This window comes from Moschus berezovskii, chromosome 23 (assembly GCF_049115385.1).
Source record: "Moschus berezovskii isolate FMDL1 chromosome 23, NW_MosBer_1.0, whole genome shotgun sequence".
Lineage (NCBI taxonomy): Eukaryota > Metazoa > Chordata > Mammalia > Artiodactyla > Moschidae > Moschus > Moschus berezovskii.
Window position 1 is genome coordinate 38443653 of NC_142482.1, and position 15222 is coordinate 38458874.

At 35.9% G+C, this 15222-nt stretch overlaps 1 protein-coding gene across 1 annotated transcript; it reads left to right on the top strand.

Moving 5' to 3' along the window:
- Positions 1 to 8516: 8516 nt before the first annotated feature.
- On the top strand, positions 8517 to 14854 carry LOC129543339 (uncharacterized). The gene is made up of 3 exons (XM_088831043.1): positions 8517 to 8607; positions 10945 to 10965; positions 13587 to 14854. The coding sequence occupies exons 1-3, from the start codon at positions 8517 to 8519 to the stop codon at positions 14852 to 14854; spliced, it is 1380 nt and encodes a 459-aa protein (XP_088687169.1).
- The last annotated feature ends 368 nt before the right edge of the window (positions 14855 to 15222 follow it).

Here is a 15222-nt window from a genome sequence, read left to right on the forward strand (position 1 = left end):
GCCTACAAGGCTGCTCTATTCATGGGATTCTCCAGGCAAGAATACTGGAGTGGGTTGCCATTTCCTTCTCCAGGGGATCTTCCCAACCCAGGGATCGAACCCGGGTCTCCTACATTGCAGGCAGATGCTTTACCCTCTGAGCCACCAGGGAAGCCCAAATTATTTTGTACTCAAAACTTTAGGAAAGCCAACTTCAGAAGTTTCTATTATAAACATAGAAGATCGTGTATAAAAAAGTGAAGGAATTAATGTTTAAGAGATTTTGCTGTGTTGGATTATAGTGCCAAAACAGCCAACATGGAACTTTGAAGAATCAAAATAATATACACGTAAAAGACCATAGAAGTATGGGTTCTGGGTTTTGATGCTTAAGTATAAATGCACACTTGACCACTGAACTGCCTGGTCTTGGGCAGTTTACTTAACCTATTTCTAGTAGTTCTTTCATTGATAAAATGAAGGTAACAATTATAGCCACCTCATGGGATTTCAGTGAGAATTAAAATAGTTTAATCAATTGAAACAATGCTTCCGTTCCGTTCCGTCGCTCAGTCGTGTCCGACTCTTTGCGACCCCGTGGACTGTAGCCTAACCAGGCTTCTCCGTCCATGGGATTCTCCAGGCAAGAATACTGGAGTGGGTTACCGTTTCCTTCGCCAGGGGATCTTCCCGAACCAGGGATCGAACCCGGGTCTCCCGCATTGGAGGCAGACGCGTTAACCTCTGAGCCATCAGGGAAGCCCCCAAAATAATGCTTCAGTTCAGTTAGGCACATGTTAATCAACCAATTATCACTAGCTATTATAATTATTTTGTACTCAAGAAAAAGCTATAACCAAGATTTTTAGACTTGATTTATTTCTTTTTTATTATAGAAAAAGGTGTGAGAGCCAGAGGTAAGTTCTTTCCATTTCTCCACTCCAAATCATTTCAGTTTAGCTGTATGTATGTTTTTGCTGAATTTGGCTGCTCCTGTGTCCAACATTAATGTTACGATGTCTCTTTTGCCTTTTTCCCTTCCATATCCAAAAGTTTGCTAGTTAGTAGGAAATTGTGATTTTAAAACTGTAACCAAACTACAAAACAAGATGTGATTATTTAATGGGGCTTAATAATGCCATGAAAGTTTTTGTGCTCTACGGAAATTAGATGTTGAAATAACTCAAAGAAGCATATTATTAATTATACAATTTGTAAGTTAAACTTCACTCATTTACGTTTGTTTATAGGAGCTGATGAGAAATCCATGCTTAAGCTTTTTTCTATTTCTCAGCATAAGTGATTTTGGGATAAATAAGTTCATAAAGAATTTTTGATTACTCTGACAATTAACATACCGAAATTTGAAAGCCTCATATTATTTCTCCTTGTATACTCAGCCCTGAGTGGTGAGGATGTTTAGAGATTACTGATAGCTTGCTGAAAAACTTAAATACATTGAATAACTAAGAGGGTATATTCCTCAGAACAAATAGAATTCACTTTAAAAGAAAACAACGTAGACTGGAGTCTACATAAAAGGGAGTCAACATTAAGAGAAAAGAGAAAGTACATGTGAGAGGCTATTAAGAAAGGATGAATATGAGTTGTTCAAAGATAAATACAAATGGTTAGGGAAAGTAATGGGTTCCCCTTTAATAAAGAGCCCCAGTAATAAGCTTCTCACTTAGCAGAGATATCACAGAGGAGCTACCACAAGTGGGTGATGAGACTAAAATCTTACCACAGTTCTCTCCAGTCTTGGCACTTAGCATGGCACACACCAATAAAGGACCATTTGACCAGGGACTATAGCAATACATAACCACGGCAGAGGTGTTTGTGCTGGTTGGGTGTCATTTTATAAGATTTCCAAATTGGAAGATTTTAAAAAGGGAAATGTGCTGCTCAATAACAAGTTAACAAATAACTACTTGTTTGTGCTTCTATTTCAACAAAAGCTGAACCACCTAGTGGTAAGTACATTATTTAACTTGTTACTTAATGACTGTTATAGTATAAAGATTTCCTAAATTTGTAGGTTGTCATGGTCAGTTGGACACAAGACTTCAGTTATTGAAAATTTTCTTGAAACTAAACCTCACTGATTTGTAGAAAGAATAGCTAAGAACTTCAGCATTGTATCAAGTCAGCTGACTTGCCAAAACACAAAATAACATTCTCACAAAAAGGAATCAGGAGACATTTAAAGAATTTAAATGAAATGAATTAAATGAGTTGAAGCTAGGAAAGGAAAACTGAGAAACAAAAGAAATGGTTGAGTAAGGGAAGAAAATCGTAAGATGAAATTTATAAATCTTATTCCTAGCTCCCCAAAGTCACTCAGATGCCTAGACAATACAGAAAGTGAATAAAAGAATTGGCCATATATATATTTCTCTCAGGATATCAAAATTGATAGTAAAAAGGGTAACATTTTAAGTGAAATGTGAGAAATGGAATATTTTCTACCATATCAGTAAAAAAGGATTTCACAATCATCAGCAATTCCAGCCCTCCAATGTGGGCCTAAGGGCACTCAGGAAGGAGAAAAATACTTGCAATATAACAGCCATCAAACCGTAGCCACTCACTATGGTAAGTCCAAGGACGCTCAGGATGTGAAAAATACAGGATACTGGCCCCAGGATAGTTGAGATACATATGAAAGCAATGACTTTAGTGAGCCCAGACTCTTGCATCTTTCCATACATAGAAAAGCACTAAATTCCTTACCTTGGGATATCTGATTTTCTTTAATTAACAGTAATCTTTTGATGTTCAGACTATTGGTCCTTTGTTGTAAGACTTCTATATAACCTGGCTCCTCCCCTCACCTACTTGGAGCATTTCTCTCAGGGTTACTTGAGATGCTGTCTCTTGGGCTTGATGTCCTAAAACTTCCCACCAAATGAAATATAACTCACAACTTTTAGGTTGTGGCTATTTTCTAAGTTGATAAATGGAAGAAGAGTAAAAAATAAAAGCATAATGTGTAAGAAAACGGAAAGTACAAAGTTAAACTTAAACTGACTTTAAACATCTTATTATGTGTAGAAAAAGTAACAGGAGTACTTCAGTTCAGTTCAGTTCAGTCGCTCAGTCGTGTCTGACTCTTTGCGACCCCATGAACCGCAGCACACCAGGCCTCCCTGTCCATCACCAACTCCTGGAGTCCACCCAAACCCATGTCCATTGAGTCAATGATGCTACTCTCAACCTAATTTACACAAACAATATGGGTTGTATTAATAAGAAAAAGAACCAGAAAACCTTGGTAAAAGATCACATGAACTTAGACTGTGTGATTATAAAGGAGAAAATGGCTAAAAAGCATCAAATATATGACCTTTAGGAAAGCTGATTTCAAAATTTCACAGCATTAGCATTGTTAAGGGCTTCCCTGGTAACTCAGTGGTAAAGAATTTGCCTGAAGTGCAGGAGACCCCAGTTCGATGCCTGGGTCAGGAAGATCCCCTGGAGAAGGGGTAGGCTACCCACTCCAGTGTTCTTGCCTGGAGAATCCTTATTGACAAAGGAGCCTGGTGGGCCACAGTCTATAGGGTCACAAAGAGTCAGACATGCAAAGAGCAACTAAGCACACAAGCACAGCATTGTTAAAGCTTTGAGAGGCCACAAGTCCTACAGTGACACAGCAATGTAAAAGAATAGAAAGAGAGGAAACAATCACGTGTTCAGAAATATTTGCTTTCACAGCATGAATGAACCTGAAGGGCATTACGCTAAGTGAAATAAGCTAGACAGAGAAAGAAAATACTGCATAGTATCAAAAATGTGTGGAATCTAAAAAAAAGCAAATTTCTTAGAAACAAAAAATAGAATGGTGCTTGCAGGGGCTGGGGAGCAAGAAAAATGGAAGATGTAGTTATAAGGTAAAAAATTTCCTGAGGCTCCCATGTACAGTGTGGTGACTGTAGTTAATAATACAATACTGTATGCTTAAAAGTTACTGAAAATAGATCTTAAGTGTTCCTGTCAACAAGGACAGCAGTATTTTATGTATCAAAATTCAACTCCTTAATTGAGTTCTAGATCCCATCCCATTTCATTTCCTTAGAGAGTTAGCTGACCTCAAAACTCACATTTCCTGTTATCTTCAATTTCTCCCTTTCAGCATTTAAACATTTTAATGTCATCCTGTATTTTTTTAAATCCTTCCATGACCCAACCACCTGTTCCAACCCAGCCACTCCCTCTCTCATCACGGCTAAACTGCATCAGAGTTGTCCTCATTCCTTACCTCTAATGCTACTTCAACATCCACTTCTTAGTCTACTACAACCTGACTTTAAATTATCTTTAATTTAATCCATTACAGTAAATAAAATTCTGTAATTGATTTCTATAGTGGTAATTTATTTTCAATTTTTCATGAAGTTTCTAATTTTTTTAAGTTAGCTTTATGCTAAGTTAGAAGATTTGCCAATGAATTTGTAGACCAAAACTCCACTGATTAACAAAAAGAATAAAAAGCAGAACCAATAAATCATAGTTTAAGTCACACCTTCTTTTTTGAAAGAGTAGATGGTAACTGACAAAGAGGACCAAAGGTAAGAAAAGTTAGCATGAAAAATGGGAAAACTACAAAAGGAGGAAACGGAAAGAAGCAGGTATTTGCCAGGCTATGAAGACATAAGAACTGAACATCAGACATACTTCATAAGTGATCATGTTGACAGGGATTCCAGCATCAAAATAACTGTAACAGAAATCCTTGTGCTTCTTCAGTTCAGTTCAGTTCAGTTCTTAGTTGTCATTAAAAGATTCCTCAGTGGGAGACTAACAGGGGAAAATATGCTGTAACCATAACTGACTAAAACAACATGTCTCTTGTATTTCAGCAAAAGCTACACCACCACCTAGTAAGTAACACTGTCATATTTGTAATTACTTTATGTAATGGACTATTATAGGGTACATGGACTATTATTAACTTTGTGGGTTGTCATTTTCAGTGAGGGACAAGTTAAGAATTTTACTGAATTCCTGGAAATTAAATGCCACTTACCTATAGAAAAATAACCTGTAAAGGATATTATTCTCATTCCAAACCAAAGGGGAGGAAAACATATACTAAAGTTGTAAGTTAAATGAATTGAAGCAGAAAGAGGAATATAGAGAAATAAAAGAGTGTAAAATGAGGGGGAAAGAACTTGTTAAATAATTAAAGTTTATACTCAGTACCCAGAGGTATACCTGGGAGGCCAGACAACAGAGCAAGAAATAAATAAAAGATAGTACAATATTTTGAGGAACCACAGGTTTTTACAAGTTTACAGGACACAATTGGAGAGGAATGGCATTTTTTTAAATAAATTGAACAGAAAGAGGAAAATAGAAAACAAAGACTCTGGATAAGAAAATGGGAACAATTAAGTTTTAAAAATCAATCAAACTGACAAAATCATTTCCCATGTTCCCATCATCTCTCAGCAACAAACTTCCAGCTTTGCAGCAGCCTTCATCCCGCATCACCAGTTACTGACCTCACTGACACCTTTAATTTCTTGACTTTTCTAATTTCTCCTGTTTCATTTACCACTATTGGGTCTTTACTTCCTAACTCCATAGACATCACTCTTGTCACTTACAGGACAATACCTCCAAATCCTCTGGCCCACTTTTCATCTATCAGAACAGCTTTGCATGTAATCTTGGACTAATTCTGCCATCCTCCTTCTCTACACCAACACTTCCTACACTGGGTGCTACAGGAAAACAACACCAGTCATACAGACATGTGCCTCCACTGACTCATGGCTGATGGCCTCAAATGGATATTCAAAACTGGCCACAGTAACTCTTTCCACATCAGCTTGCTCTCCCATTCTCCACAGAAACTATTTGAAATAATCTTTATGACACAAATAAATATAAAATCTCTCCACACCTTTCACTCCCCACAGGGACCACACATTATGTTGGATGAATAAAAGTAAATATTACATGCAATTACAGATTTCTGCCACCAAATAACCTGCAGGTGAAGCCTTCCATTTATCTTCCCTCTGACTACAGTAGTAGTCAGTAGCCTCGTCTCTCCTATCAAAGATCAGCTCCTCCCCATTGGATCTGGATTCCACCACCATTCATCAGTTCTGGGAGCTCTTTCCAACAATCATCCCATTCGGCTGAATCTTCAACCTTACCCTCACTATTGCATCCTACCCACTAGTATCAAGCATTCATATTATCTTTATACTTTTGTAAATCCTCTGGTAACTCTGCCATGTCCTTAATCCTTTAATTATTAATAGTTGGTCTGTTTACACCTATCACTTTAAAATATGTAGTGTTGTCAGTAGTCATAAGTGTTTACACTTATCTTTTAAAGTAATGAGTTGACCAAAAAGTAAGTTGGGTTTTTCCCATATGATAGTATGGAAAGAACCCAAACAAACTTTTTGGCCAACTCAATGTGCTGCTGAGGCACTAGACCAACTCCTTGACTTTTTTCATGTATCATCACTTTATTTTCAAGATATATTTATGTCACTTTATAATCACCTTGTTAGTTGGCTCTCACTTTATTTTCAAAATCTATCCTTGGAATCATTAGTTGCTTCTAACTACTTCAGCAGTGAAACAGTAGTCACCACATAAGCTTATTCTAAAATCAGATTTCAAAATACCAGATCATAACTTCTACTTACTGCATACTGTTCACTGACCAGTATGCATCCACCACAGTGGATCCTCAGGGTACTATCCACTCCCTTTGTGACTGATGGCAAAGTCTCCATCAATGATCTAGATCAAAGAACTAGAGCATGTTTTGTTTATAATTTGTGAATTATATACCTAGAAGGTAAATATACCTGGATTATATAAATATACCTGAATTATATACCTGGAGTAGTATTGTTGATAGGTAAGACATACAGATAATTTCATTCTTAGATTGCTTTTCAGAACTACTGTAATAATCTACAGTTTCCCCAGCTCTTAAGAATATGTTCCCTTCACCTACTATGCTGAAGAGCACTTGTTTTTATCTCTCTTTCTAATCTTTCCATTCTTGTTGATGCAAGAAAGTTCCTTGCTATTTTATTTTGCTTTTCAATGCCTACTGATGGGTTCACATATATATTTATATACTTACCAGCCATTCAAGTTTTCCTTTTCCTACTCATATATTTTGACCATTTTGCCATTTGGGTTCCCATCTCTTTCTTGTTATTTGTCAAGTGTCTTTTGGATAGAGTGGATATTAATTCTTCGTGACTTCTTTGTCTTGAAAACATCTTCTCTCAATCTGCCATATGTCCATGAACCTTGTCTATAATGTTTTTGGTTAAACAGAAACACTTTTGATGTAGTTAAATACATTTGCTTTTCACATCATGTGCTTTGGAGATTCTAAGAAGGCCTTCCCTATATCCAAGACCATTGAAAGTGACCTGTTATTTATTTTCCTTTATTAAATCTACAGCTTTATCTTTCCCATTTAGGATTTTAATCGATCTATTGATGATGCTTTTCCTCTGCAGAGTACAGGCTTCTTACGGTCTCCCAGCACATGAAGCTGTCTTCCATAAAAGAAAAGCTCAGTAGTTCCTAAAGGGTTTTTATAACTTAGAGAGACTGAATGCTCCTTTAGTCCAAATATCTACCACATTGATAAAACTATGTATCTTTTAATGTGACTGATTTTATTTTCTTAACTATTAAGTCTAAATGTACAGGAATAGCACCTCTATCTCCAGTACCTAATACATATTGTCTCCAACACAGTAGACTGTAAATATTTATTTTATAAAAGGAGGAATATGATAGTCTTTGCATTTGTCTATAAATTTTAGAAAGAGGTAAAATGATGTGGAGTCAACTCTGAATTCCCAGAACATAGCTGCCACCTTCTTGGTCTATGACTGAAGACAGATTAATGATCCTTTCTGCTTTGAAAGAATGTCAAACAGTGGAACAACAACAAAGTGGCCAGAAGGGGAGGAATAGAGAAATTAAAAATCCTATATGTATATTTCCTATACATTTCCTATATATATAGGAAATATGTCAAGAAAATAAAGTTCAATAAAGAGATTTGGAAGTCTAAGATTACAGTGTCAAGGGAGTCAGTGTGGAGTTGGGGAGAAGGGTGGTAACAACACAACAGAGTTTAGAGGCAAGGACTTTGGAGCAAAGTGGTCAGGGTTCAAATCTAAAATTAAGAGTTAAGGAACCTTGGGTGATTTACTTCAGCAGTGAAACAGTAGTCACCACATAAGTTTACTCTGAAATCAGATTTCAAAATATCAGATCATAAATATAAAGAACTTTGTTAATAACTCTGAGAAATCCTGGTTTCTATAAATAATAAAGCAGTTTAATAAAGGATGACATGAAGGCCAGTTGGAGAAAAGCATCTGGGATGTGACTGAGATAAGATATTATACATTTTATAGAAGTCAGGCAATGTCTTGTTCTAAGTCTATCTCAGGGAGAGAAACATTCACTGAAATTTTATAAACCCAACATCCTCAAGTTTTCTCTCAACTTTTTCTCCCTCTGATTCCATGCTGGGTCCAGAGAAGAATCCAGAATTCCATGCTGGATCCAGAGAAGAATCAGGAAGCATTGACATCAGGAAGAAAGGAGCCTGGAGAAGTATGTCAGGCTCAGTTATAAAGGACTTTATGAATCATGCTTGAGTTTGGATATTAGAAGTTTTCAAAGAATGCATAATCAGAATTGCACTTTAGAAAAAAATAAGTCTGAAAGCAATGTAATAACAGGGCTCAGAGGCCAGCCACTTGTATGATTAGATGATCACTTCACATTCAAAGCCTCTCTCAATGGAAAGAGGGTGGGTTTTAACAGAGAAACGGGTTTCAGTGTTTGTGGGGAAAAAATGAAAGTGGGATATCCTAGCAAGCATACACCAAAGATCTTAAAGAGTTCAGCAGAGGTATGCAAAATCTCCCTTTGGAATGTTATCTTAAGAAACCATTCTCCAAATGGAAATAAATAAATAAATAAATTTTTTTCTTTGTAAGCAATGGAAGCACCAAAAAGAAAATTATTTTCAGGTTACAAATTCTAGTTTTCTGTGTGAAAAAAGAAAAAAAAAAACAGAACAAATACAGAATTTAAAATTTTATCTCTCCTACCAGGTGGCACAGTCATAAAGAATCCACATGCCAATGCAGGAGACACAGGAGACACGGGTTCTATCCCTGAGTCAGGAAGATGCCATGGAGTAGAAAATGACAACCCACTCCACTCTTCTTGCCTGGAAAACTCCATGGGCAGAGGAGCCTGGTGGGGCTCACCATACAGTCCATGGGGTTGCAAAGAATCAGACATGACTGAGCGACTCAGCATGAAGCATGTACATGGTTATCTATAATAGCCTGAAAATAATAAATAAAGCACATTTCCCATTTAAATGTGTTTTATGAAAAGAGTAAAGGAAAAGATGAATCAATGAGAAAACAAATGGAAGGAAGAAAATTTAAATGAATGCTTACATTTAGGAGGGCCTGAATTTCAACTCCCTATTGAGGAGTGCTAAAGCAAACTGAGCTTTGCTTTATGAAATGATCTGGGATCTGATTTTAGAATGGAAACTTAGCTGCCTGTGCATGGCCATTTCTAAACTAAGACCAAAAATTCTATCATTTTTGTGCCTTTGAAATACTTCTAGTTTTCCTACTGATGTTTGTTTATTCAACTGAACAGTAAATTAAAGATTTAAAAATATGTATTTATGGACTCAGTGGTACTATTGCATTGTGAATTTTAATTTTATCCTAAATAGAAGTGAAACATCTCTGCATACATCCTAAAGTTTATGCCTGATGCTCCATCTAGAAACTTCTAGAAGACAAAGAACCTATTGTTCTCAATCAAAATGGAATCCCTTGTGCCAGACACAGTGCCTGAACACAATGGATAGTTAATAACTATTTGTTGAATGAACCATTGAGGGAATGAAGAAAGGAAGGGGGAACAGAAGATTATCAATATAAATTATATTCAACACGTGCAGACAAAGGGACCTCCAATGGTAGTATTTTTCTTTGGGAAGAATCAGTGATACTCATTGGCTCGTTTGTTGTTTTCTTCCCGGGGTACTTTTCTGTCTTCCATAATATTTCAGTTCAGTTCAGTCGCTCAGTCGTGTCCAACTCTTTGCGACCCCATGAATCGCAGCATGCCAGGCCTACATGTCCATCACCAACTCCCAGAGTTCACCCAAATTCATGTGCATTGAGTCGGTGATCCCATCCAGCCATCTCATCCTCTGTCGTCCCCTCCTCCTCCTGCCCCCAATCCCTCCCAGCATCAGGGTCTTTTCCAATGAGTCAACTCTTCGCATGAGGTGGCCAAAGTATTGGAGTTTCAAACTTAGCATCAGTCCTTCCAATGAACACCCAGGACCGGACTCCATAATATTTAAGGGCTACCATTTCTAGCCCTTACAAAGCACTTCTAATTGCTCTGAAATACGATAGATTACTGATAAGTTTTAAAGTAGATATTCTTTACTAACAGAAAAAAAGATATTCCATATGATTTGTGATAACATTGCCCATAGAGAAAGTGTTAAGCCAATTTGTCAGCAATATATTGATTCTGTGACACAAGTTCAAAAAAAAATTTTTAACAGTGAAGGACAGACAGATTCCCTAGGATAAGGAAGAGAGCAGGAGGAGATTACATGAGGAAAACTGAAAAGAATTAAAAGGGGAGAGAAAATTCAAATGTTGAAAAACAGTGAAAACACATAGAGAAATGTGGCATAGGTGCTGTCTTTCCTATCCTTCCTCCAGATCCATAAAGTTACCAGATTGCTTTCAAAACAAACAGGGTTGGTTTAGTACTCTGCAAATGTCCCATTTTAAAGCATTCTTTCTGGAAGAATATGAAAGTAAACAATATATTATATTTTTGAAACATATTTTGGATTTTGTCTAAATAATTTTTGGTTTTGTTTTTTAGGAGCAGCTTCAGCACCCTCAAGTAAGTGTCTTGGCATTTGTCAATTCTAATATATATTAATCTCCTGAAGGATCCAGGGAACTTTTCACAAAATGTCTACTTTCAATTCAGGCTGTCTATCTCATTTCAGACTCCCCTATCTCAGTCTCCTTTCTTTCCATTTTACCCAGAAGTCCCACAGTTCATGGAGGAATTTGGGGGAGGTAAAATATTTAAATCACAAAATGAAAGAACAGGAAATAAAGTATCTCCTGGTTTTAATTAAATGTTTTTAAAAAGAAAAGAAGTTAAAAATTAAATTGAAAGAAATTAACTGATGAATTTAGGAAACTGTGGTCTAAAGTAAGACAACAGTTACAATGCTTTTCGGGTTTTAATTCCCAACAAGATAGTGAGGGGAAGAAGGCACTTGTTGAGAAGCAGTAGTCTCCTTCCCAACCCTCTTAAGGTCTATCTCTACTGCAACTAAAGTTGAAAGTGAAAGTGACTTACGTATGGACTGTCCATGCAATTCTCTAGGCCAGAATACTGGACTGGATAGCCTTTTCCTTCTCCAGGGGATCTTCCCAACCAGGGGATCAAACCCAGGTCTCCTGCATTGCAGGCATATTCTTTACCAGCTGAGCCAGAAGGAAAACCCAAGAATACTGGAGTGGGTAGCCTATCCCTTCTCCAGACAATCTTTCCAACCCAGGAATCAAACTGGGGTCTTCTACATTGCAAGTATATTCTTTATCAACCCCGGCAAATATCATAGAGGATTTGATCCATCTAGTGGATCTAGACCACTGATGTTCTTAAGAAAAGAAGATTATCAACATTAAATATATACCATATTCAAGAATAAAAGATTAAAAAGAAACTTTTCACTTTAAAAAAGTTTGTAGTAAGTACTTATATCAATAATTTCCCTTTCCATTTTCTTCATATAAAAACACCTTGGTCTTGAACAACATAATAGCTTAGTATTACCACTTAAGCAGAAGAGAACACATAATTCTTCCTCTCCCTTGCTGTGGGATTAGTGCCACTTAAAAAAAAATAACTCTTTATAACTGAAAGGAAAATAAATATGAAGTGAATATATATTGATAAAATTATTTATCACAAAAATTGGCATTCATCTTGAAAAACAATATTCAGTGATTCAAACAAAAATGAAGAGGTAGCAGAGAATAAAAGATACAGATGTAGCTGAGCAAAGAAAGGAAAGGAAGAACTTAAATTTGCAAATACCAGTCAAAAGAAGGCTTTCAATTCTTGACAGAGCAAAGAATTGAAAAAAAATTAGAATGAGCTCACCTACCCAACTGTCCCTGAAGCCTACCAAATTGAGGGGTCATAAAATCCCAAAAACCAAAGCCATTCTTAAAGTAGTAATACTGAACTTATGATACATTTCAATATAACTGAAAGTGTTTGTCGTTTCTCAGGAAAATAATTTATGGTCTAAATAATGACTCAGTAACTGATCCAGAAGTTTAATCTAAATTATTTCTTTGGTTTATTTAAGCCAAACATTTATTATCTCTTAATAAATTCTAAAAAATGTTCTCTAAAATACATCAAACAAATAAAAAAGATGGAGAAATCTAAAAATAAATGAGCTGGGTATACAGGAAAGAATGCTAAAGATCCAAAAACATGAGTTAACTTTAAAAATACAGATAAAGAGGCACTCTTTTGTTTTAAGCTATCAGTTTGCAAAAGATTGAAAAGGTTTACAGAGTATAATGTTTTTAGAGTTTGGCCAAATTTCTGTTTCTATGCCCTATTGATATTAAGGTTTAACTTTTCAAGAGTACATTTGGCAATGTTTCAAAAAACAAAATGCACACACCCTTTGACTAAGAATTTATACTTCCAGAAATGTTTTCTAAGAAAAAAAGGACAGCGTTTCAAAGGTATATGTATTAGGTGGCTTATCACAGCATTATTTATAATAATTAAAGTTTGAAAATAATATTTAATATGAGGTTGTTATAAAATTATGAGATTTTATAAATAGAAATTATGTAAACATTTAAATGATCTTATAAATCAATATTATTGACATATAACTGTCAAATCTTTTTACATTAAAAGATCACTGTAGTAATCTCAATGTATTTGTCATATGCTAATATACTATAAGAACCAGTTGTTTTTCTACCTTAAGTAATGCTACCATTTCTAAATCATTTTTAATGCAGATTCCTTGAAAACCTGTGAGACAGCTAAGGAAAGTTCCAGCTTCAGTCTTTCAAAATGCTAGTTTAGTGATTGTTATCACTCAAATGGAGATGGTGCTTTCTTAAGGAATCATAAATATTATATAATAATTTTCTCAGAAAAAGTTCTCCTTTTCAGTTTACATCTCTATTAATTTTAATGATACACTCTAGCTATATTCTACTGAGCAATTACCAATTTCTTGAGTTGTATTTTTCCCTCTTCTCAATTCAATATTTGAAAAGATACTGTATTTCAAGGACCTCTTACCTAACCCTTTGTGTGTGTACAGCTTCACAAATTTTATATTATTGGGAAGGCAAATTTAATGACTCAAGCTTAACCCAAAGCAAAATGTTTGATATGAAAAGATCAAAATTACTTAAGACGTTAATTATGTACTTTTATTATATGCTCTGTTATATTTTCAGGTAATTTGAGAGAATGTTCAAAAACAGAGGCAAAAAGTGGCACTGGAGAAACAAGAAAAACTACCCCAAAACAGGATATTTATTTGAGAATTCAAGTAGTTCCACCACAAAATAGCCAAAGTGGTTCTAAATACCAGCATAAAAGAGATTTAACTGGCTCTGAGGAGAGCTATGAAAAGGGACAAAAACAGAAGCCTGGAGTGAAAGTTGAAAAGCTTCCTGAGAAAACTCTGAGTAAAGAAGGGAAGAGAGTGAAAGATGACAAAAGAAAAGGTATTGGGGATGTTATGGACAAGGAAAATAAAATAGAAAAGGGCCAATCAAAGAAAGGAGATGGTATAAAAGATGAAGGTGAAACTGGGCAACAAAGGGTGAATGTGAAAAAGAAAGGAGATGAGGACACAGATAATAAAGACAAGAAGGGAGATGAAGACAGGGAGCACCAGGACAAGAAAGAAGATGAAGACAGCAACAAGAACAAAGACAAGAAGGAAGATGAGGACAAGACAGAGGGCAAGGACATGAAGGGAGATGAGGAAAAGACAGAGCACAAGGACATGCAGGGAAATGAAGACAAGACAAAAACCAAGGACATGAAGGGAGATGAAGACAAGACAAAAACCAAGGACACAAAGGGAGATAAGGACAAGATGAAAGTCAAGGATAGAAAGGAAGATGAGGACAAGACAGAGGACAAGGACATGCAGGGAAATGAAGACAAGACAGAGCACAAGGACATGAAGGGAGACGAGAACAAGGCGGAGAACAAGGACATGAAGGGAGATGAGGAAAAGATAAAAAACAAGGACATGAAGGGAAAGGAGGAAAAGACAGAGGACAAGGACATGAAGGGAGATGAAGACAAGATAAAAGTCAAGGACATAAAGGGAGATGAAGATAAGATAAAAGTCAAGGATAGAAAAGGAGATGAGGACAAGACAGAGCACAAGGACATGAAGGGAGATGAGGAAAAGACAGAGGACAAGGACATGAAGGGAGATGAAGACAAGATAAAAGTCAAGGATATAAAGGGAGATGAGGACAATGACATGAAGGGAGCTGAGAATAAGACAGAGGACAAAGATATAAAGGGATTTGAGGACAAGATAAAAGACAAGGACATAAAGAGAGAGAAGAACAAAAAGAGCAAGAATATCAAAGGCGAATCTATGAAAAAAAGAGATAAAATAAAAATGAGCAAAGAGGACAAGGATATAAGCCAAAGAAAAAGTTCCAGGCAGAAAAAGGACAGTAAAAAGTCACACTGAAGTAAAACAGCACAAGATTTTATAAACTAACAAACAGAATTGAGTAATTTCACTCCAACACTATCAACTTCAAAACTAGCTTCCAGTCTTTTACAGTATCAATTAAAATGATAGATTCCTCACATTTCTTTAGCCACAAAATTTCTGTTTCTTTGCTTGCAACCTGGCAAAAGATCCTTCATAAATTTCATCTTTTTAGATCTCTCAATTTCAAACTTCAGCTTCCAAATGTAAATTTTTCAAAATGTAAGTCCATTATGTATAATTGTCAACAAAACACAATTTTTCTGAAATAAAACCCTGATAAAGAAATGTCAAGCTCTTTTTCTCAACTAAGTATGGTATTTCCTTATTTAGGTACTTAGGTA

Coding starts and splice junctions, on each gene's coding strand:
- LOC129543339 (XM_088831043.1), top strand. CDS start 8,517: ATGCTGGGTCCAGAGAAGAATCCAGAATTCCATGCTGGATCCAGAGAA. Junction 8,608..10,944: donor GAAGAAAGGAGCCTGGAGAA/GTATGTCAGGCT, acceptor TTTGTTTTTTAG/GAGCAGCTTCAGCACCCTCA. Junction 10,966..13,586: donor AGCAGCTTCAGCACCCTCAA/GTAAGTGTCTTG, acceptor TTATATTTTCAG/GTAATTTGAGAGAATGTTCA.